This window comes from Hipposideros armiger, unplaced genomic scaffold, assembly GCF_001890085.2.
Source record: "Hipposideros armiger isolate ML-2016 unplaced genomic scaffold, ASM189008v1 scaffold_871, whole genome shotgun sequence".
Taxonomy (NCBI): Eukaryota; Metazoa; Chordata; class Mammalia; order Chiroptera; family Hipposideridae; genus Hipposideros; species Hipposideros armiger.
The window spans coordinates 634,250-658,558 of record NW_017732221.1 but is presented as its reverse complement, the minus strand read 5'-3'; the positions used below and the strand labels follow the sequence as shown (position 1 = coordinate 658,558).

At 36.0% G+C, this 24,309-nt stretch overlaps 1 protein-coding gene across 1 annotated transcript in view; it reads left to right on the top strand.

Moving 5' to 3' along the window:
- The window catches only part of CSRNP3 (cysteine and serine rich nuclear protein 3), a 173,769-nt gene that overhangs the window by 89,643 nt on the left and 59,817 nt on the right, over positions 1-24,309 (top strand). The window contains exons 2-3 of the mRNA XM_019629849.1: positions 10,425-10,595; positions 11,122-11,264. Of these exons, the coding sequence (XP_019485394.1) occupies positions 10,425-10,595; positions 11,122-11,264 (314 nt within the window). The remainder of the gene's footprint in view (positions 1-10,424; positions 10,596-11,121; positions 11,265-24,309) is intronic.

Sequence of the window (24,309 nt, the reverse complement as noted above, 5' to 3'; positions counted from 1 at the left end):
GCGTGCTCCATGCCTGGCACATCATAAAAGCATTATAAATGACAGTAAATATTACTTTTTTTCAAACCATAGGAATTGATCCCCTGGCATGGATAAGGCAAATTCAGCTTCAGCCTAGAGTTTGAGAATCTTCATGACATATCTTAGATTTCATGGATGAGAAAGAGACATGTTTTCCAAAAATAGAAACCCACGCAGAATTTATTGATGGCCATAGCTAGGTGTGCATAGTACTGAGCAGCTGATACCTTCTGTCCAGATGGGGCAAGGAGAGAGGGCAGTTACCACAGTCATTCCTCAAGGTTCAAATTATACGTGGCTTCATAGATACCTTTAATCTTTGCAACTGGAAGAACAATATCCACAAAATCCCCACATGTGATGTGGTAAAATGTACTTTTTTTGAGCTCTCTTATTTTATATCCATTGTTACTTTAAAATTTTTCATATTGTGCCTTTGTTCTACTATTTTTCCATTTCCATGTTGATTTTGTACAGTTAAGGCATTTGTCATTCATCTCTGCTCCATCCAGAGTTCCTGCTCATCCATAGACTTTTCAATTAGAGGTTGCCTAGGACATTGGTGTCCAACAAATCTTTGCTGAGCTAATGCTGTTATGGAGTATAATGAGTATAATTCTACCTAATGACTTAAAAGTGCTAATTTGTCTGCATCGTGAAACAATCCCTGTCACAGGTTTATTGCTATTTTAAAACTTCCTATGTATGAGAATTATAGTTAGAAATATTGCATTAATTGATTTGGTCACATGATTTTTCAAAAGAAATTTTAAAATACATCTTGTTTTTGTTTTTTTTACTTAAAATTTATTTTAATAGTAGCATACCTAGATGTGCTTTTTGATAAGTATACATGGGTATCAAGTGCTGGATAAATTGGTGAGGGAGAATATCCTGACTCACTGATTTTGTAAAACTTACTTGAATGGCGAAACTTCTCCAAAGAGTGGACTTCCAAGTTTTCACAGATTGTATGAGTTTTGGTGTGATTTATATCTGTAAGGAACACATTTTAATTTGTTCCAGTAGAACCTTCACTGAGACTTGAAAATCAAGGTGTTTAATCTTAAACTCTATATTATTTTTACTAATTGCTGCTTAATGCAATGTCAGCTGCAGGTTAAATAACTATGTATTGTTCTTTGCCTTAGATAATAAAAATCTATATCTTGCTTAGGTGGTAATTTATTTTAAAGAAACATCCTAAGTAATTTTTTCTACGTATTCTAATTTTTTAAATCTCCTTTATTTTCTGCACAGTATTTTTGGCAGGATCCCAATGCTTGGATGGGAATGGTCCTAAAGTTTGGCCATATTTTATTCTGATGTCCACTTCAGAATACTTTGTGAGGGAAATGTTTTTAAAAGTTCTTTTCCCTTCAGGCTATTCTGATGAAGTTTCTGAAGGAAAAAAATATCATATCTCTTAAATATCCTTAGATATGCACTTGCTAATCTTACTCTATTATTTAATCAGAATTTTTCTAAAAGACTGAAGAGAAATTTTGTAAGTGCTAAGGAGAAAAAAAAAATGTTCTCTTTTAGTCCTGCGGTAATAATTGTAAATTCTTCCACGTTTGTGTGGTCTTTTTCCCCCTCAATGTGGTAAGTCTTGCCAGTCATCTAAGGAATTAGACTAAGTACTGTTCTTTAGCTTAATAACAAATATATAAAATAAATTTTTCATTGGTACTTGTGTTGTTTGAATATGAAAAATAGGCTTACAATAGACACTTGATCAATGTTCAAGTTTTAAAAGCCTTAGTATGTTCTTGGTTGGTTTTCTCTGCTCTTGTTAGCTAAAAGAACATCCTGAAAGTTAACTTTAGGGAAGGACTTTGGACTTCTAGTCCTTATGTATTTTCTTATATCGTGTTATCAGATACCAAGTAATGATCAGTGTTTAGGGTTAAGAAGCATTAAAAACCAAGTTCTGGCTTTTTTATGGCTGTGAATCCAATGGCAGGTACATGGAACACTTCTTGGGTTACCCCCAGCCAGCCAGAGTCATAAGTTAGTGGAGTAGCCATCCATCCCTTTGTCAGCAGAGCTTACATTAATTTTGCCATTGTAATTTGTAGAGTGAGAGAAGAGGATAAGGATGTTAGAGGCACCAACCTTTGATGGAACCCACGGATTTTATCACTTACTCCCAGGTAGTGGGGACAGCATTGCTTCACAGCCTATTTGTGCTACTTATGCCTTGCCCCTTACTTTGACAGAAGTGGAAACCAAGTCCCAGAGAGCTAAACTTAAACTTAGGCCACTTGTTAGTAGCTGATCCAGGATTAGGCTCCAGATTGATGACCATTCATTTACTGAGCAGACACGGGAGTACATATTCAGTCAAGTGTGAGAAAATGTCAGGTAAACTAGCAATTATGATGCAGTGTAGGAAATACTGTTAAGCGCATCAACCAGGTACTGTGAATGCAGAGAGGTCACTTAACCTAGTGTCATGCCGGTCAGAGAACGTTTCTCGGGGAAAGTTTGGGTCAGGCTTCTTGGGCAAATGATCTAGATTTTTGAAACCTCAGTTTCCTTTGTGAAAACTAACTGTCAGGGTTTGGAAAAAGATTACAGAGAATAGATACAAAGTATCTGGCACACAGTAGATGCTCACTAAATGCCACTGGTATTATAAATGGAATGGGGCAATCAAATCAAACTACTTTTTGGGAAAGACAGACACTGTTTGGGGGAAAGTGCACTTAACCTAGAACCATTCTAGCCAAGTATTGAAGTCACAAAGTTACAGATGAGGGCAGTTGGGGATAGTTGTTTTAGAGTAGTATGTAGCAGCCAAGAGGGCACTAAAATAAAAAACACCCATAAACATCACCTGTAAACGTGGTGGGGAATGTCCCCAGTAGGCCTTTTGGCACACATGGCAGAAGAAATTGGGGGAGCCAGAAAGAAGTCTGCTCTCGGAAGTGGGTAACCCTAGTGGTAAAGGGAACAGATGCTCAAGCTTCTTTGGTACTTTGAATTAATGTGTTCACAATGAATCATTTCTCCATATTCCCCCAATCTGGAGAAATAGTATAAATCACCAGAGCAGAGGTTCTTAACCAAGAGTCCATGGAGAGCTGGCATGCATAGTGCTTTTGTGCACTATTTTTCTGGGGAAAGCATTCACGTCTTTCATCAAATTCTCCAACTGCAAATCATCAAGCTGCAAAGATGTTGAAACCCAAAGCACATACAGCAACTCAGAGCTTTAATTCAAGGTCACAGGAAACTCTGGCACAAGAGATACATACATAATTGGGGAACCCTATGATTATTTCTCTAACAAATATTCATTGAGCAGAAATGCTCCCAGGGTTCTTGGCTTAAGCAGACACCTGGACAAGACAGGTATTTTTGGCCAACTTCCGCTTCTCACACTGGCAAGCCACCAGCAGCATTTTTCACATTGGTGGTGCCCCATGGAAATACCTTGCAGGTTTCTACCTTGTGAAATCATTGCCAAATCCCTATCCTCTTGGCGACAGATATGTTCATTTCTTGCCAAATGGGTTAAGGCAGAAATGGCCCTAGTATGGTGGAGGAAGACATTTTTGTTGTTTAGAGAGATGCATAAGCATTCTGAGAATGTATGGAGTGATAAGTGTTCAAGGCATTAAAAACTGGTGCCAACTTAAAATAATGATTAAATTATTTAGCAGAGGCTTTAGCCTATAGTCAGTGTTTGATTAACATAATAGTGTAAGGGCAGTAGAGTGTCAGTATTAGGGAAGAACATGGCAGATTACTCAGAGTCATGGTTGAAAAAAATTAGAGATGAAAGGATTGAATATGGACTTAATTAAAATTGTATCCTGATATTTAGGAACACATCTGGATAACTGAAGATATCATGCCAAAGAATAAAAATAACACAACATGATTTTTTTTTTTTTAGCTAAGATTTTATTTCTTAAATATTGGAATAAAACCTATTCACAATCAATTGAGCAACTGTCTTCATCCTCTAACTGGCCTGGTAGACAATCTGGTTGATGAAGTGTGACATTGTGAATAATCTTGCTTTTGCCAGCTAATCTTTTCCCACCTGCTACCACAGATGAGCCACACACCAGTATTTTCATCAACCTTTTTGCAATGCCTTTCATCTCATCTTTTGAATTTGGTGAAGCAACCAGAAGAGATATCGATATTGTTTTCCATTCTGAGTGAAAGTATAAAGGAATAGTTTGTTTATGCAACTTAATCCTGACACTGGTGTTTCCTGGGCCCGGGCCCATTAATGATGGCAGCAAGCAGCCTTACCTTATCTAAGTGGCTGGAATGTAATGTTACCATAATTTATTTCTTAGCTTTTTTGTGCTTGGTTAAAGAATTTGATGAGGACGTAAAATAAATTGTTTTGTTCTTTGACAAATCATTGAAGAAATGTCCTCCATGTTGTAATGCAGGTTGTTTAACATGTCCCCACGTCACCAAGGCAGAGGCGTTTTTGTTAATGCCCTGGCAGATAAGGTGACTTAGACTTTGATTAACTACTAAACTAGCAAGGAAGCAATGCAGAGGGTAAGCCCAGGCTGCCGGTAAAGGTGAACAGAGGGATCTGTATGCCTCCCTTTGTTCCTGAGAGTGTACCACGTAAGGCTCCTGGTCCAGCAGCCTCCATGGAAGGAGGCTTCCAATGAACCAGGTCAAATGAACCAGGAACTCAGTTCACCACCCTTTTTTTTTTTTTTTTATCAGACCAGAGAAGAGACAGTATCTCATTAAAAAGACCTCCCCATTACCATATAAGGAAATTCTTTGCCATGCCATAATTAATTCCTTTTTAAATTTATTTATTCCTGCATCGGTGTTGGCCAAGCTGGTCCTTAACCTATTAACCCCTCACCCTCTCACCTTTTTTTAATTGTTTGATAAACTCATGATTCACCCTAATGACCTTATATGTTTTATTTACTGGGTTTCATCTGATTGTAAAGGACAGGAAGATTCACGTGTGTTTGGTGGGTGACATTTCCTATGTAGATGTTTTTATTGATTTCATATCTATTCTATTTTCTCATTAAGAGCCAAAAGCACCAGTTAGGGTTGTCAGAGGAAATGCAGGATGCCCACGTAAATTTGAATTTCAGATAAACAACACATAATAAATATAAAATATATCTCAAATGGTATTTATTTTATTTTTTATCTACAACTCATATTTAACTGGGTGTCCTGTATTTTTATTTTCTAACTCTGGCAACCCTAAAGTAGCCCTTTTGCAAAGTAGATAACTTGCTCCTCAGAGTTGGGGGATTGATGATATCATAAGGCATATTTTCTGTGGTCCTTTCCTTGCAATATGTAGCAAAGCATTAGGAAACGGACAGCATGTAAGAAGAAAAAAGGATTAAACATTAGATGAATATAAATGCCATAGTAAGAACTCAGTGTGTTACCTATGGGAGCTGAGAAATAGTTAGGCTGTCAAAAGAGAGTGATAGAAACAAGATTCCAGCAAATCCCCAAAGTTTAGCTTCAGCCATTCTTCCAAAGGCCTTAAAATGTACATTTTTATCTAACTTCTTGATTTGGCATTCTTAGACAAGCTCTCCCACTTCACTCTACACTCTTTATGGTTTTCAGTATTTTTTTCCAGAAATATATTAAATAAAATCATTGTAATTATAACCATAGAAAAATCTACTGTAGTTTATTAGTATTTTTTTTTGAGGCGAGAGATGGAAACATTTATTCTGTTTACTACTTTTTCATTAAATGCTGAGAGACTTCGGAGCAATGGTTACACCTAATACAAATATGAAATTAATACTATATGTTAACCAAGAACAACATATCCCAAACCACAAGACATTTAGATTAGAGTTTTAAAATAAAGTAGTTCTTAATTAAAGTTGACACTAGAAAGAGCATACGGGTGCAGGAAAAGAGGAAGCTGTCCAAGTGGTGAAATCATGGGCTATATTAATAAATGAAAAAATAAGATAAACCAATGTTAGACATGGAGAGAATACTGGCTTCGAAACCCAATTAAACTTATTGCAGCCTCTGAGTGAGATTCTCTGGAGCAGTACCTAATTGTGTAGCCCCTCACCTACTGGCCAAGTATTAATAGTTGAATGATCAGAGGGCCGACACCTGACCCAACCAAAAAAGTTGCTCACCCTTCGGATTATTAAACTTGAACTGCAAGATGTGGAGAGCAGTTACGGGGCTGAAACCTATAACAGTAGTGCTCTAGAGAAAAGATCAAGGAATTTCTACAGCCATAACCCTAGAAACTGTCCTTATTTCTGCATTTCCTCAATTGTGGATTTTAGCTCTATGTTAAATTGCATGAACTACTTCATGCAATTTTTCCAACAGATGTCTTTGTGCTTAGAATTGGGTTGCTTGCAAGCAAAAAAAAAAGTATCACGTTTTGAGGTCAATTTCATATCTCATTGTGATTCTCATTCAATCAAATATACCATCATTTTGTTGGACCCTTGGAGGGCTGAATGAGATGAACTTGATTTCTGCTTCATGGAGCTTTCAGTCTAGCAGAGAAAACAGACACTGATAAGTAATTGAAGTATGGAAATGGAGTGGTTTCATTCATTTATCAGACATATTTATTAAGCACCTATTATATCTATGGAACATCAGTAAAGAAAATAAAGATCTCAGCCCTTATGTCTTTTAGCAGGGGATGAAAATACTGAGTAATAAACCTAGAAATACATAAATAAGTGATATAGATTTAGAAGGTGGTAAGTGCAATGGGGAAAAAAATTAAAAATGGATCAAAAGGAACAGTGTATCAAAAGGCCTAGAGGCCAGAGAGAAATGGCAGGTTGGAGAAACTGAAAGGTTATTAGAGCTGAAATATTGACAAGAAGACTAGTGGCTCAAACTGAAGATCAAGAGGTTAGCCAAAGTAGATTGCTAAGGCCTTTATAAGCCATTTTGAGGATTTTGAACTTTATCCTAAGGCAGTCCAAAGCCACTTAAGAGTTTTAAACTATAGACTGACATGATCAGATTTGCATTTTAAATGTATGGTTCTGGCTGAAACCTGGAAAACACATGGAAAGCAAACACTAGTGGATGGGCGAGAATAATTGGGAGGCTTTTGTCCTAGTCCAAGTGAGAATTGGTGATGCCCTCGACTAGCTTGTGTTTCACAAATTGGAAAACAGTAGATATGTTACAATGGCTGTTATCAAGGCCTAGATTTTCAATTGCCCATATTTAGAGTAAATTAATACCTGCCCAGCTTTGTCTTCTACCTAAATTCTTGTACTCTTTTCTTCTCCAGTGAGACAGTATAGATGATGTAGGAGAAAACTACTTGCTGTGTTTACCACTCCACTAGCAGGTCTAGATCAAGGGTAACATACTGGTAAGCACTGAGTTATTTGGTCCTTGTAATTTGTTATGACATCATGTTATACTCACATATTTTTTTAAAGGCAGAGAAACTAGATAGGGGTTATCATTGCTGCACAAGCAATTTAACACTAAACCAGTTTCATGGGTATATGTTACGTTTATATAATTATTTAATTTTTTTTAATTTTTAGCATAGATACTAATCCTACCTTAAGTGGTCAGTTCCTTTTTTGACCTGGGTCTAGCTGAGGCTCTTTCAATTCCAAAGATGTAGACAGAAATGACATGAAACTATGACCCCATTGCTTCGAGTCTTGCCAGTTCCAAATGTAATACCAAAGGGAAGACAAGACTTTCAATCTGTCCAAATATTCCCCCTCTTATTCTTGAGGAAGTGAGAAAGGAAGAGTACCAACTACCACCTTTCGCCATATTGGAACATGGTTCCCTGTTGCCCAATTGAGTGTCTTGATTCTTGAGAAATCTTCTCCCTTAAGGAAGCTGGGGGAGGTGGGATGGGGAAACACAAGTTAAGGACATAGTTTTTAACTGTGTCCATTGCAACATTTTATTATAAAAATGTACTTTTTTTCTTTTAAAGAGTTTTATTGGGGAATTGGGGGATGGGAACAGCACTGGGGAATTGGGGGAAGGGGAACAGAGAAGTTGCTGTCCTTTTTGTTCTTCAGTCTAGCTGTGGAGGACGTTGCTTCACTGGCCCAAGTTGGCACCATCATTGCGCTCTTCCCGGGTGAGGCAGATCAGTCGCCGGCTTCTGGACNCTCATGCTGGCTGCTGGCTACACATGGTAGCCCATGGCAACCCACTGCAGCAGGGGTTGCAGCCTATGCCGTCGCCGGCGACTCATAGCAGCCCAGCTCCAGGTTGAGCTGTTGTTCAGCATCTTAGCTGTAGAGGGCAGTGCCACTGGCCCTCATATGTGGGATCCGAACCGGGGTCCTCTGGTTTCCCAAGCCAGCTCTTAAGCATTGCGCCACTCGGCTGGTCCAAAAATGTACTTTTTAAACATAAGTTCCAACTTATATTACTTTGTCTTGGAATTTCTCCCTCATGAATTATTTTGCATCTTGTTTGAAGTGAACCATTTTAAAATTTATGCCCTGTCCTACTTTTATTTCAAGAACTTACTTAAAATATCTTTTTTTCTCTTTGCCCTGCTCAGATATGCATGAACATTTTATGCATTTCACATTCTTTCAGATGGAGAAAATAATATGCTAATCTGAACAGTGGTAAAACCAGTCAGAATAGAGATTTTTTTCTTAAAAGAGTGGACAGTGCAGCATCTTCTTATTGCTGTCACTTACCTCTGTTGTTAATATGTCATGCAAAAGACATGGATTAGTAAAACAAGGCCGTAGAACGTGAATTTGAGAGTGTTCTCAATTTGATGGAGCCCAGTATAGTGGATGTTTACTCCTTGAGGGCAGGTAACATGTTCTACTTCTTTTTGTACCCCTTACTCCATCCTAGGCGTCAAGCATGTACATACCAGTTACATGTGCTTAGATGAGTGGGTTAAATTCAAATTCATGATAATTACTTATGTCACTTCTTATTCTGTACTTAAGTTTTACTAGAAATCACACCAGGGATGGCCAAAGAAGAGATTTTGACTAGGAATTGAGTGCTGGGTTATGTGACTCTCTAGAGCTGGTATGTGAACATACCCAAGAAAGGGAAAGTCCAGGAACAAGCTGCTGAAGAACAGACTAGAAATTAGACAAGTCTTCCAGTTTGAATGTATAGGCAGGTCACCTGGAGGACTTCATGAAGCACAGGGTGCTGGGCCCTGGCCCCTGGGAATTTCTGATTCAGGAGATCAAGAGTGTGGAGCCTGAGAATTTGCTTGTCTAACAGTTTCCTTCCCACATGATGCTGAGCCTGCTAATCCAAGTAGCCTACTTCGAAAACTACAGAATTAGACCTTGGAGAGCTGGGCAGGCTGCTTGCTCTGTGATCTGCAGAGAAGGAGTGATTTCAGAGATTTGCTAAGGCAGCACCTAGATAGTGTAACTAAGGTGTCAAAATAGTTTTAAAGGTCTTGCTTGCTCCCAATCAACAGGACTGATGGCTATACTCTGGCAGAAACAGGAGAGCATGGCTTTAAGAACTCAAATGAGAGTTCAAAGGAGCTGACAAATGAGATGGAAGATAGACTGTATAGAGTAGACTTAGTAATACTTTCAACCAAGTTAACTTAATTTAGCAATGTAAGACCATGTACTTATATCTAAGCTAATTTACATATAGGTGACTCCCCTCAAATATTCTTACACTGCAAGGAAACTTTATGCTCTAACTGATTGTGAATAGTCTTACAAGGATGGGGAAGGTGGAGAAAGCCCAAGGAGAAGGGGAAGCCCATTCATCCTAGAGAAAGGATTTAGGAGAAACTGTGTCCACTCCCCACCCTTAACCCTCCCCTCTCAGTGCCATCTTCTAGGTAAATAGCCTCAAGAAGTTTTTGAAACTGTGGCAACAGCTTTAGCAACCAGGTATCATGGGGGACACATTTCACTTTATTGAAACACTGAAATGGAAACTACCGAAAATTTAGAACTGATTTTCTATGCTTCAGCTGTGCTCAGCTAATTAGGTATCTTGCATGTTAAAACTTGAGTATAAAGTTTCTGCATACTTGTCTGTGTTTCTTCCAGATGAATTTTATATAAGGCAGTAATCATTTAGGACTTTGGGGGGAACTGGCATTTATTTTTGTTACAGAATTTCATGGACTCAGGTGGATTTTTCTCAATTTACCAACAGAAAGGAATAGAGGTATTACATTAAAATGAACTATGTAAAAAAAAATTTGTTACATGTTAGTAACCAAAAGGTCAAATGTTCATATTTAATTTAACTTAATTTTTGTTAATCTGAAAAAAAATATTAAGAAAAACCTGCTTAGTGATCCCTTCAAGGAAAGCTCAGCTCATGTATAAAAAGCCCCATAAAAATGACTGGAGACCTTGGCTACACATCCAGCGGTCAAATATTTCGATGCTTCATTGCTCCCGTTCCTGTTACAGGTACATGTGACAGCGCTGCAGCTATGAGTGGAATTTTAAAGAGGAAGTTTGAAGAAGTTGAAGGCTCCTCACCCTGCTCCTCTGTGCGGGAATCAGATGATGAAGTTTCCAGCAGTGAAAGTGCTGACAGCGGGGACAGTGTCAATCCATCCACTTCTAATCATTTTCCCCGTGAGTACAGGAACCATATCTGAAACTGATTATCTGTTCTACACTGAAAATAATTGTATTGTCTTGATCATTTTTTTAAGCCGTCATTACTAGTGTGCGTATATGTATGTGTGTGTGTGTGTGTGTGTATATATGTATATATATGATTAAGTAAAAATGAAATATGCTTAAGGCATCAGTGAACTCCTTTATTTAGATTGCTTTTCGCAATGGATTACCTGGTCATGTTAACCAACTGATTCAATGAAAAAAATGACAGTTGATGACTATTGCTTTTTGAAGGAAGTACCTTACTCTGGGAGTAGATGGGAAAAGATAAGTACAGGCACAAAATAATTTATCCTCCCATAGCAGAAACGATATTCTGGGAGGGGAAAAAAAAAAAAAGAATGTATTTGAGAACTGAAGGTCTAGGTTAGGATGAGAAAAAGCTTAGCCAGCCATGCATTAAGAGAGAAAAATAAAACCAGCAGCGAAACTCCTCCAAGTGTGCAAGTGCATGCAGTTTATCCCTTCATTCTCTCAGCCCCAAGAATAATATTTAAAGCCCACAAAGAAGAAGAAATGTATGGTTTCTCTGATTCCTTTTTCTACCACACTGCAACATCATCCCTTCCTGTCAGGCAGGGTATTGTGAAGCTTGAAGAAATGATGAGAAAAATTCTTAAGGTATTACAACATACAAGCTAAAGGAAACTTACTAGTAATAGCTAAATAATCTTCTTGAATTTATGTTTCCAACAAGATTTTAATATATCATGATAGATACCTAGTCTTAGTTTCTTTCATTTTTCAGTAAAGTAGCTGATTATATTAATATATGATTTTATAATATTAGAATTTATTTTGTAAGTGTGATAACCCAAAAAATCAAAAGAATTAACCATATTTTTAAGACATAATAAGGAACTCAATAAAACTGTTGAACATGAAACAAATATACCAAAAATCCATAGCATTTCTTTAAGCAAGCAAATCAAATAGGAAATACAATGAAAGGGCAATTACAACTATTATAGCAGGGGGAAAAAATCATAAAATATTTAGGGACAATGTTATTGTGTGATGTAGGTGATCTACAAATACATTTACCTGTGTCGTGATGATATGAAATGAGCTTATGTTTTTTATTTAAAAGAAGAAACGTCTTTACCAATTTTGTCTTAATATTGACAGTGATAATAATATCATCATCATCTAACAGGGTTTTGTGAAGATCAACAGAGCAGGTGAGATAACACACATGAAAGAACTTTGTAGGATGTCAAATACTAAGCACATGTTATTAAAAATTATAATTATAGCTAGCATTTATTGGATACATGTTATGCTCCAATAGCTTTGTATACATTATCCCTATTCTTCACAGCAATCCTGGAAGTACCACTACTCCCTTTAATTTACAGAGGAAATAACTGAGGCTCGGAGAGACTAAGCATTTTGCCTAAGATCGCACAGGATTTGAGCCTTATCCCACTCCATAGTCTTCAACTTTTCCATTATCTCCTTCTGCCCCTTAATTATAATATTGGACATATCTTTAAAATATTATTCATTGCAAGTTATAAAAGAATGCTTGAATTAGTGAAGAGAAAGGTTATGTTTCTGGATATAACAATATAATAAAGCTAAATATTTTCACATTAATTTATCAATATAAGAGTATAATCTTAATAAAATTCTCAACTGGATTGTCTTAGAAGGTGATAAAATGATAAAAATCCATCTGGAAAAATAAGCTAGTGAGAATAAAGAGATATTTTTAAAGAAGGCGTAAGTGTTGAAAAGCCATTCCAGATATGAAAGCATAATAGAAAATGATATAATTTAACTTTTGTGATACTGGCTAGACTAGGAATGTATAGAAAATCTCTATATCCAAGAATTGCATCAAAGAAATTTAATATATATAAGAATAAAGCATTATAGACCAATGGGAAAGGGAAGGAGTATTTAATAAATGGTTGTGATATTAGAATTTGCAAACAAAGTAATTTAGATACACATCTCACAACATAAACAAAAATACATTAGAGATGGATTAAATAGATAGTTTTTTTAATCAAATCATGGGGGATGTTGCATATTTGTCTGACATTTAGTGGGATCATTATATGAGCCCTGAAGTAACAGGAAAAAGTCGCATTGCAATATACTTAACATATTTAATAATCTAAAAATATTAAACTTATCTGCTGCAAAAAAAAAACCCTACACACAAAGCCCAAAGTAAAACAACCTATATTGGAAAATAATATTTGCTTTGATATGGTATAGGGTTATTTTCTAGGTAGAGCATAAAAAACACATACAATTTTTAGATAAATACTAAGACACATATCCCAAGGATAATCCACATAATAGAAAATATGATTAGCAAATATTTTAAGAATTTAACAACAGTGGTAAAACAATACTCATGGTATGAATATAAAATCATGGAAATTTTATTGCCATGAAGTTAGTGCGCCTCTTGCCAATAAAAAATACTGATATCTAAGTCCTGGTGAAGGCCACAGTACAAATCTTAGGTACATACATTGCTACTGATGGCAGTGAAATTTAGAAAGCACTTTGGAAACATAAGAACCATAAAAATATTTGCATCTATAAATTTATACTTCACATAATGTATCTGAAGGGGGAAACATCAAAAACAAGGGGAAAAAAATGTATAAATGAAAGTGTTGGTGCTTGATGATAGTGCCAAAACACATGGGTTGGGGGCGGGGAAGAAGAATATAAGGTGTCTAAGAGTGGGGAAATGAACCATGAATTTATGGTAACTTATACTTTAATTTTTTCATGAAAATTCAATTATTTTCATGAAAGTTATGAAGATCTTATGGCAATATGTAAAATACTTATGAGATAATATTAAAAAAAGCAGAGCACAAAATTTTACCTATAATTGTAGGGAAAGTCTGTATACATAGGGCAAAGAATAGTAAGGTGCTCTAAAAGCTGAAAGCTATTTGACTTGAGATATTAGAATGATGGATGAATTTTTATATTTATTACTTTTTATTTCTGTTAATATTTTATGTATCCCACATCAAATGAGTTTTAAGCTAAAATAATTTTAGTTCAGATTGCATGTTTGTATGGAGACAGCAGATTGAAATGGCATGATAAACTAAATTATGCAATATACCAGCTAACTAGTAAAGACTTTTTTGAGTTATGTCCAATGGATATTTTTCCCACTGACTAGAATAAACATGTTTTATGATGTCCAAAAAGTTATTGAAATGTTTTAGTTCATCAGTTATTATCAGTGATATTTGGCAATGGTTAGTTAGTTTACTAAATTGCTGATTTAACTTTGTATTGAATGAAATCTGGTAGAGGTTTTTCATGATGTTTAAAGATAATTAAATCATTAATTTCATAAAAAGTGCTCTTTTCATTTAATAATCTGCTTAGTTTACCATATTCTCATTATAGAGAGGAAAGAAAAGTGGGAGGAATTAAACAAAGAATCAAAAGATGAAAATTCTACCTAGAATATTTAATGTCTGAAAGATATGAGCATGTTAACCAGTGTGAAAGGAGTAGTTGAAGGGTTTCTTTTTCTAGAAATGCGTTTCAGATTATTTGCTAGTCAAAAACTTGATGCACAATTTTAAGCATATGTTTTATTTATTTTTTCATCTAGATTAAAATATGTACTTATGTGCAGTGGTCTAATTATCTGCATGTGAATCTATGAACAAAACCTTTTGGAAATGTTATTATTGGTGAATTCTCTTTCTTATATTTTTCCTACTTTCAAACAATAAAAGCGAATACCTGTTTTAGAGTAGAGAAGGATTTTTGATGACTATCAAATTTGTGTACCGTTAGGAAACCAAATTTAATTTCACATTGAGAATTTTAAAGATACGGTTTTTGAAATCTCATGGAGCTCATCTTCCAAATTTAAAATCGTTCATGTATTTAGTGCTTTCTAAGCACTAACATTGTGTAACATAACATTTTCTTATCATTACAAATATAGGAATTGATAAGATTGTTTGACACATGTCAGCAGCTATGATAGTAGAATATTCCATGATATTCTAAGCTTTCTGTAAAGATATTCAATATGCAGCACATCACATTATGATAATAAAAGCTTCAAAATAGAAATCAGTAAAGGCTTATGCTTTTTTCCTTGGACTTCTGAGTTTTGCTAGGCAACTAGCATACTTAACAATGACCAACCAAGGTCATATCTTGTACTTCCCTTGAGATACAAGCAGCTGGATTCTTATTGCTGTGGAACCCTTTGTTTCATCAAATCCCTGTGGCTCTATAGCCAGTCAGCCTGTACTTGAGCACTGTGAAAAGGAGAGCTACAGAGACGCTAGAGAGGACTGATTTTTTTCTGTCCTCTCAAGGTTCTTGGCACTTCACGTGAATAAAGAGAAGCTGTGTGATGAAACATCCCTCCCAAGGGAACACATTGATTTTCCTGCAATACAGTGTTTCTACAAATAAATGTATAGTATTTAGGAAGTGAAAATGTCAAGAGGTAAAAGGATAGCTATTCTAAATTGCAGATGAAAGCAGATAGTGGATGTCCTACATAGGGATAAAATTTTCTAATTTACAAAACACTTTCATATTCTTGAGTCCATTTGATATCCAAAAATTGTTGTGTGTTAGAAGCCATTATCGTACCCATTTTATAAAAGTAGAAATTAACATTCAGATGTGTTCATCATTTACTCAAGAGCTGAGATTATACTCCATGTTTTCCTCCCTCCCTCCCTCCTTTATTACTTCCCTCTCTTTGCTCTCTGAATACGCAGGGTATAAACACCCCACCATGTGCACCCAAGTCAGAGTCTTCTGCCAATGTTGTTTCTTCCCCACTGACTACACATTTCATAACGGATTTGGAAATAAATATTCATTAGAAAACAGATTTTGACATGAAACTTGACTATACTGGAAGTATGACTGAAATATATCTATTCTCTACCAAGCGGTTAAGATGCCTTGAAGATTTAGATTCAGTTTCAACAAATACAGTATATCTATGTTACAGGCTCGGCACTAGATGCTTTCAGAAAGGTCTGAATGATAGACTACAAGTAGTAAATACAGTGACAGACCATGTCTACCCAGCATTGCCATATTAATTTGATAATTTCCTATATAGCAAAGACAAGAGTAGGCATTTACCCCGGAATCAGTGATTCTTCAAATGATGGCGGCGTGTTCAGGCAGAAACTGAAGTTTTTTAGGGGAAGTCTTTGATTGGGAAGGACGTAGGACCACATGACCTTCAAAAGCTCCTTCCTACTCTGTGATAATATGATTCTAAGAACAAAGATCCAAATAGCATCTTAAATTGGAGCAGACTCTGAGTAGGTAAATATAGGCAAGGTCAAAACACCTCTCTAACCTACTATTAAATTAAAAGATCCCCAGACTTTCCGCACTCCCTTATGTTGGAAAAGAACCAGTTAGCCAGGCCTTGTCAGATCAGATCTGGAACTAGTTGCAGATCTGCTATACTAGGTCATGTACCTAAACACCAGACATGGACTAGTTGAATCACTAGGTGTTTAGTTTGTTGGAGATAAGGGAGCTAAGTAGTCAGGTAATTATGAGTGAAGGAAGATAGATATGACCTAGTGGTCTTTTCAGAAAATAAGCACAAGTGTACTGTAAAGCACATTGTCTGATACAAAGGAATTGTCTCAGATCATTTCATCTGAGAGCTCCAGTAATGATGAATCAGTAAGTTAACCAACTACTGCTACTTCTTCTTAGACCATCCATCCTTCAGGCTGAAATGTCTTCTCTGCCGTCCAATCTCTGACTGTGAAGTTCTAGACCTACTACGAGGTCCCTACCAAATATTTCTTTCTCTATGAAAAATTTACCAATTTTCTCCTACTCATCCTGTTTGCCATTCCCCAGAACCTCCTGGTAGTTCACCAACATTCAAAATCTTTGGCAAGATGTTTTTCATCTCCTTTCGATCCCAGTATTCCCCACTAATTGACGATGTCAACAGCCATGTGACAGATGGCTTACTGAACCACTAGTCTCATATTTCATTGACCACCTCTATCTATTCTATTCATGTCCTTTACCTCCACTTCACTTAGCAGATTATGTCCACAGCCTCATCCAGAATATTTTCATAAACTAGAATAGCTATACAACTCCTCCAACATATCACATTTTAGTATTCCAAACTCAGGCCACACCTGTTTTCCTTCCCCTTTCTTCCTCCCTCTACCCACTTTTTTTCTTTACCTCAGCCTCGTTTTCCCCATCATAGCACCCACCTCTTGTATTTACATATTTTTTCACCTTTCATGATTTTCTCTGTTATTTCAGTCTTTTTTTTTTCTTTTAATTTGAAGGTTAGTACTCTCAACCATTTTTTCTCCCAAACCCATCATGCCGTGTTCACTTTTAAGAAGTTTTGGGGGAAAAGGACACAACGGTGTGCTTTCAAGTTCAGCTACTCATTATTGCCACAAAACCATCCCAGCAGGAGCCCACAGTCGATTTTCTCTTCCATTTCAAAGCACTGAGTGTTTACCAGACTGCTCAAGCCACCCCACCTCTGACCACGCACACAACACATTTCCTTGCCTTCTCATCCTTGTGAAACCTGCCTGAATATTTGTCCTTCTCTGCATGCCCTTACCTTCTACCTTTAAGCAGGGCACTCAAAATGAGTTTTGAAGGAACAAGGGTAAGCTCATCAAAGCAGGTACTATGTCTTTGTATGTGTAGCACCTAGTAAGCACTTAAAAAATATTTGTATAAATGGATGAATGAATGGATGCTTATTAAGCACTTACTATTTGCCTCTCACTATACTAGTACGAGGAGCTGGAAATATAAAAGTAAATGAGACAGGATCCAGTTTCTGTAGAAGCTGGAAGTATGACTGAAATATATCTAAGAGCACTAGTGCTTCTCCAACACTTACCATATTCTGTTTTACATTGTCATTTGCACATACACCTTATCCTTTTTAGAGAGTTATAGAGCTTAAGCATGTGTTCTTCTCAGTACTCAGCCTGGTGCTGGTTCACTTACTGTTAAATACTTGATAAGTAACACTTAGCTATGTAAAGAGCTGTCCTCTTTTTTTAGTACAGCTAAACCACATAAGTAAACAAAAAAAGATGCATTTATTGCAGGTCTTCAAAATGGCATCAACATTCGTGGAAATAAATACCAATTTACAAACTAACTCTGTAATTTATGATTGTGATATATCAGGATCCTGATTTATTGGTTATTAGATTCGAATATGTGTAACGGTGAACTATGTTTTAAAGAGGGCCCCACTGTAATTATGTGTTCCTAACATGTACCTTTCAGGTTTCATTTGCTTATGTATAGCTTTCCCAGGAAGAAACATCACTGTTTAATTGGATGCTGTGCAACTACTTATGCGGTAGCTATATAACACACTCGAGGGGATCCAAGTTGCTCTCACCTCACGATCCTTTGAATCAGCTAGGAAAAAAAGTCATCACCACGTCAGATGACTAACATTATACAAGTACAGTTCATTTAGTTGTCATTTGGTTTGGTTTAAGTTCAGGATCAGGACCTCACAGTTAGCCTTAATGAATGGGAACTTATTAGATTTAGCTCTTTATTTCAGCCTGCTAAGATATTTTTTTAAATTATTTTTGGCTTCTTATTTATTTGCTTTTTCTCCTGCAGTCATGTGTTGTATAAATATGTTATAAAGTCTGTCTACTTCTCTCCATTTGTGTTGAACCACTCGAGTGCATATAAACTTCCATCTCTCTCTTGGACTGCTATAGGAGCTTTCCAGCTACTCTCTCTGCTTTCTCTCTCTGGAGACTTAGCCTCTTCTCTATGCAGGGATATATTGTAGGACATCACTTTCCTATTCCAATTCTTAAGTTGCTTCCTATTGTACTTATAACCATGGCCTCCACAATCCTGTACAGCGTCATATAATTAAGACTTTGCTCTCTTCTCCTATCTTCCCTCCATGTCCAACCTGCAGCCACATTGATCTTAACTCAGTTCTTTCAACCTTTCTTGCCCTAAGATCCTGCCTGAAATAGTCCTCCCATGACTGACTCTTTATATTTTAGGTTTCAGCCTAAATATCAGCTCTTTACTGTAGCTTGATCACCTTGTCCACAGTACGCAGGTACAAAGTCCTCATCTCTTAAAGATATGTATGAAAGTTTTTACAGGAAAATAGAGATTTCTTGGAGTTGCTTCCAAATAGCCCAGCAAAAAAGAGAAATAGATAAAATACTAAAGCTGGACGTTTACTAGGCTATTCTCTACATTATTGTGTAATTAAATGTTTCCTTAATACATTAAAAAACAACAACAACGTAGGCCCAACTTGTCCAAAAATTTCTGTGAAAGGGTCAAGGGCTAAAAAATGACCAAGTACAATTTTGAAAATGAACAAAGAAAAGGGAAGGGTGTGCTTTCCCTAACAGACCTCAATACACAAACTATTGTAATAGTTAAGACACATCAAATTAGCTGAGATAGACTGCGCATGGAACAGAGAGCTTAGAAACAGACCTTATTTAAATGACAATTTGGTATGTGACAGAGAAGATATTGCAAGTGAGTTGGGAAAGGAGAAACTGTTCCAATAAATGTTGTTTTAACAACTGGCCAGCCACATTGAAAAAAAATAAAAGATCCCTGCCGCATGCCATACATAAGAATAAATTCCCAATGAACTACATACCTAAATGTTAAAGAAACTACAACTGTAAAACTTGTAGAAAAAATATAGGAGCATATCTTTATGTTAAGTAGGATGCAAGAAATCACAAAGCCTAAAAAACAACATTAAGTAAAACTTGCTTATGTGACCAAATATGCCATCAAGAAAGTAAAAAGTTGGGCTGCAGACTGGAAGAAGATACTTGCAATTCACTAACTGACAAGGACTTAGTATTTAAATATAAAAGGAACTCGTACAAGAATAAGGAAGAACTGATAGAATAAAAAATATCCATAGAATATGAACAGATACTACACAGTAAAAAGTTAATACAATTATGAACAGATGCACAACTCCATTAGGAATTAGGGAAATTAAAATCTAAAGAAGACCCATTGCACACATGTCATATCATTAGATTGGCAAATTTTTAAAGTTTGATAATATCATGTATTGACAAGCATGTGCTGAAGCAGGAACTCTCATAATGAGTCATGAGTATCAGATGTTTCAATCAGCTAGGAAACCTAGTAGTGGCAAGTTAAAAGAAAGATTTACTGTACATTGGTATAGAATTGGATAAACTGGTTTGTTCATATAAGGCTAAATTGGATAAAACATTAAACTGAATAGTCAGGTTTACATATATATACTGTTGAGTGGAATATGCAAGTTATAACACTTTATGATATGATAGCACTTATGTAATTAAATCACACTGAACACTATATTTTATAGAAGTAAAAATATACACAAAAAGAGATGATACACAACAATACATTGGTTTGGTTCCTTTAGAGATGAAGGGTATAAAAATGGGTGGTGGGTACTTTAGCTATACTTTCTCACTTTTACTTCTGTTTATTTCAAAAAGAGCAATCTAAAGTGAATATGGGAAAATATTAATATGCATTAAATATGGGTAGTAAGTGCACATTATTTCTGCAGGTTTGAAATATTTTATAATTTTAACAAGTTTTACATAACTTTCACTTAGGATAAAAGTCTATGTGTCACCACACCATCCCCGTTTCATTGTTTTCTTCCCCTTCATGGTACATACCACAATTTGCAACTATTTTACATGATATTTATTCACTTTTGTGTATCTGTTTTATTTACCACTGTATTCCTAATAGGGAAAGGTGAAAGAGCCCTGTAGAATGTTAGAAAGTTCCAGGCAAATATGGTCATTAAGTAGAATTAAATATATTCATTCAAAGACTTCATCTTGATAGCCAAGTGACATTGTCAAATGCTTTCCTTAAATCCTTTCACACAAATTCATTACCTAAGTCCTAAAACGTAGGGAACCGTATCTTCCCCAGTATTGGGCTCTAGGCTGCACAGTGACATTTAGAAAAGTCACCATTGAAAAGTGCTTTTTGTGCTTATAAAATACAATATACAGTAAGTCCCACATAACCTTTTTTTTTTCACTTATGGTTTTAGAATATTGTTTCTTTTGTTGGAAATAGTTGCCTGTGCTTGGGAGCCACTGTGAAAGAAAAATATTTAGGTTTGCTGTGATTTTTCTTTCCTTTGTGCATCAGCTGAATTTGTGAGAATGGTACTCTAACTGCAAATTCCTTTAGTTTATTATAATTGAAAAAGCCACAATCAAGGAGCCAGAAGATCCTCAATCTAGTTTTAGTTCTTTTACAAGTAGCTCTGACTGTAGTTAAATCATTTAACCTGTTTCTTCATTTGGAATATGTGAGGATAGATTAATTTCCAAGGTATTATAATTTGTATAAGATTTAGGTAATCCTTCTTCCCTCCAAATATACTGATGATATACTTCTGATAGTATATCATGCTTTTGTGCTTGAGTTATTTACAGTATCATATTTGAGGACATCTCAGTTTTCAGTGTTTATGCTTATGTACCATTAGTGTACCTATATATAAAGTCCAATAGAGTGTTCCATTTGGTGCTTTTAGCTTGTAGATTCAACAACAACAAAAATAAAGTTATGTGAATTATTTTATTTAATTTTGTTTTGGGGTGTCTTGATTAAATAAATAACTCACTCAAAGTATAGTACATTAGAACTGTAAAAAAATGACAGTTTAATAATGAAGGACTGAGTAAAAATAGTGATGATGGTTGGAGTAAGGAGTTGCGTATGTTAGTCTGTTGGCAGTGATGTGCAGGGGAGAAATATAGAATATTCATTTACTTAATGATTTTAAAAGAATTCTCTTCAAAGCTGTCTTTAGCTGAAATGTGTAAGTGAGCACTCTGGGGCATCTCATTACAGCACAGGCGTATTCTAACTGAAAATTCAATGGCAAGTCACAAAATAATGAAGAATTAAAAGGAATGCTATATCTGGAACAGTTTTAAAATGCATAGTCATTTGATACTATGAAATGTTATTTATAAAACTAAATGTCTACATCTGTCTCATTTATGTGCTAATTGTATTTTAATATTGGTGAGGTCAATCCTACTTGTCAACATGCTCTCCAGCATTTAGGCAGTATATTTTAGGAGAAGTTTCTCTGCCCTAAAATGTCTTCTACCACATGACTGAAATTCTCACCATTAATATAATCTCTTTTGGGTGATTCCTTTGGGGTGACTATTAAAATCCACACATAGGTAGCCTCTCTATTTCTCTCTAGTAGCTAAGCATGTAATATCTGGACACAAATTGCCTAATTTCTCAAATTCTCATCAAAGATTGTCAACTCAGAGGCATTTGGCTTCCTCATCTATACATACTGATAAAAAATAGTACCTGCATTATAAGTTTAACAGTGGATTAAAAGAATAAATACAGGCAAAATGCATTACATTGTACTTAATATTTAGTAAATGCCCAAAAAGTGTTTGCTATGATGATGATGATGATGATGATGATGACAACGACGACGTTTCCAGTGAGGGACAACACAAATTTTATTAATAGTTACTCTGGAAAACTACTTATATAGAGAGTAATTCTGATTTGGGTAGAGTAAGAGAGAAGTATGGAAAATATCTAGATTAAGGATACAAAACCAAATATCTTCAGATCCAAGCAAGTCATAACTCTGAAACAGCTGCAAGGTGTATGACAAGAGGCCATGATGGATCTAGAGTATACCTTTCTAAAGTGCTTTATATTTAGTAGTAGTAGTAGTAATAAACCTACCTAATCCATTGAAATTCTCCTTGAGTTATACTCAGTTTACCAAAGACCTGTTTGCTATTCCTGGTCTAGGTAGTGGAACATTATTCAGGGGACATTATGAGATTCAATCACAATTACGATGGGAGTAAAACTGTCCAGAGTATACTTCTCCATTCTTGCTGGAATTAGCCCTAAATAATAGTATGACTTCAGAATAACAATCATAATAGTAATAACTGGCATTTATTGATCTTCCATTAAACATTCGATGCTGGGGACTGTACTTACCATTTTACGTGCATTATCTTACTTATCACAACCTATGAAGCTTCTAATGCTGATTTTAAGTGCTGCCCAGAATCGCAAAGCTAATAAGTAGCGGGTCAGCTTTTGATCTGTATGTCAGTCTGACTCTGGATTCTGTATTTTTATACTATTTTGTTGTTTCCCATAATTATTGCTGAAAACAGTGTTATGAATCCTTTTCCTTCTACCTTTGCTTTTCAGACTTCGAAAACATCTAACAGTTGCATCCAATTCAGAAAATACAGTAGTCTACTCCTAATTAATAAAATAGCCATAGATTCCATTTTAAATGAGAGAAGTTCAATAAATATTAAATGGGTTGGTTTCAACATGAATAAGTTGTATTTGCTTACTAATTCTTTCATGCATACAGCTTTTTGTGTGGGTATCACAAACCTTTGTAGTCAAATGATATGGCTGATAGAACTTTGTCCTCTTAGATTTTCTCAAGCTGAATCACTTAGTCTTTTTCTGAGTGGTATTTCTGTTCAGGGTAAAAGGAGCAGGGAAGAGGAGCTGCTGACATTGGTGTGGCTGCAGAGCTAAGACGGGGCCTTATGGCCCTCTCATCTAGGCCTAGTTCCCTACAGGAAGTGCTTCAGAGCTGTAGAGATGGAGGTTTCTTGGCAGCTGCCTCCCCGCTGATTGACCACATCAGGTTTTAAAAATATCTATGGGCTCATTAGCATGAGCCATTTACAGAACTTTCTTGTAGACCATCCTAATGGAAACATGTGAGAGCTTTTATGAGTGCACTCCAAGATGAGATTTATGGGAAGTAGTCACAGCAAGTGTTTGATGTCTTTAGGACTTATTCTGAACTCTAAATACCACCAGAACATCGATAAAGCGTGATTTTTATGTAAATACCAGGACAGAGAAGTAAATGTTGGCACGGGTATTTCTGGAAATTTTCCTATAACATTTATCAAGGACAATTTACTAGAAGAAATGGGTAGTAACTTAAGGCTTAAAAGTCAGAGTGAGAGGGAGGAATGGAGAGAGGAAGAGAGAGGATAATGCAGTGATTGAATTGAAATTGGATCCTTATGTATTCAGAATATGGGATTAGGATAGGAAAAAGTGTAGCAAGCAGGAAAAGCATTGCAGGGTGGAGGCCTGTGCTTGGCTCAAGCACACAGCACAGACAGCAAGTGAATGATAAATAAGAATATGTGCTATAAAACCAATTGCTACTGTTCCAGTCAGCATCTCTTATTAACGTTTCCAGTTAAGAGGTAGTATCTATTGCAACCGCATAAGAAGGGTAGGTTTCTTTTCAAATGGGAAAAGAAATGTGAGATTTCAAAAAATGGTGTTTATTACTACACTTTATATGCATTAACACACTTCTCACAGCAATCCTAGGAATTGGTATTACTGTGAATCCTAATTTTACAGATGATGAAACTGGATTACAGAGGTTAGTGACTTTTTCAGGGTCCTGTAGGTGGCAGAACCAGGTTCAAACCCGGGTCAGCCTCACTCCAGTGTTGGAACTCTTAACTATACACCTTTCTGGTGGAAGCCTCGAAGGACCTGATCAATGAAACATTCTTTTTCTTCTCTGATATGCACTTCTTAA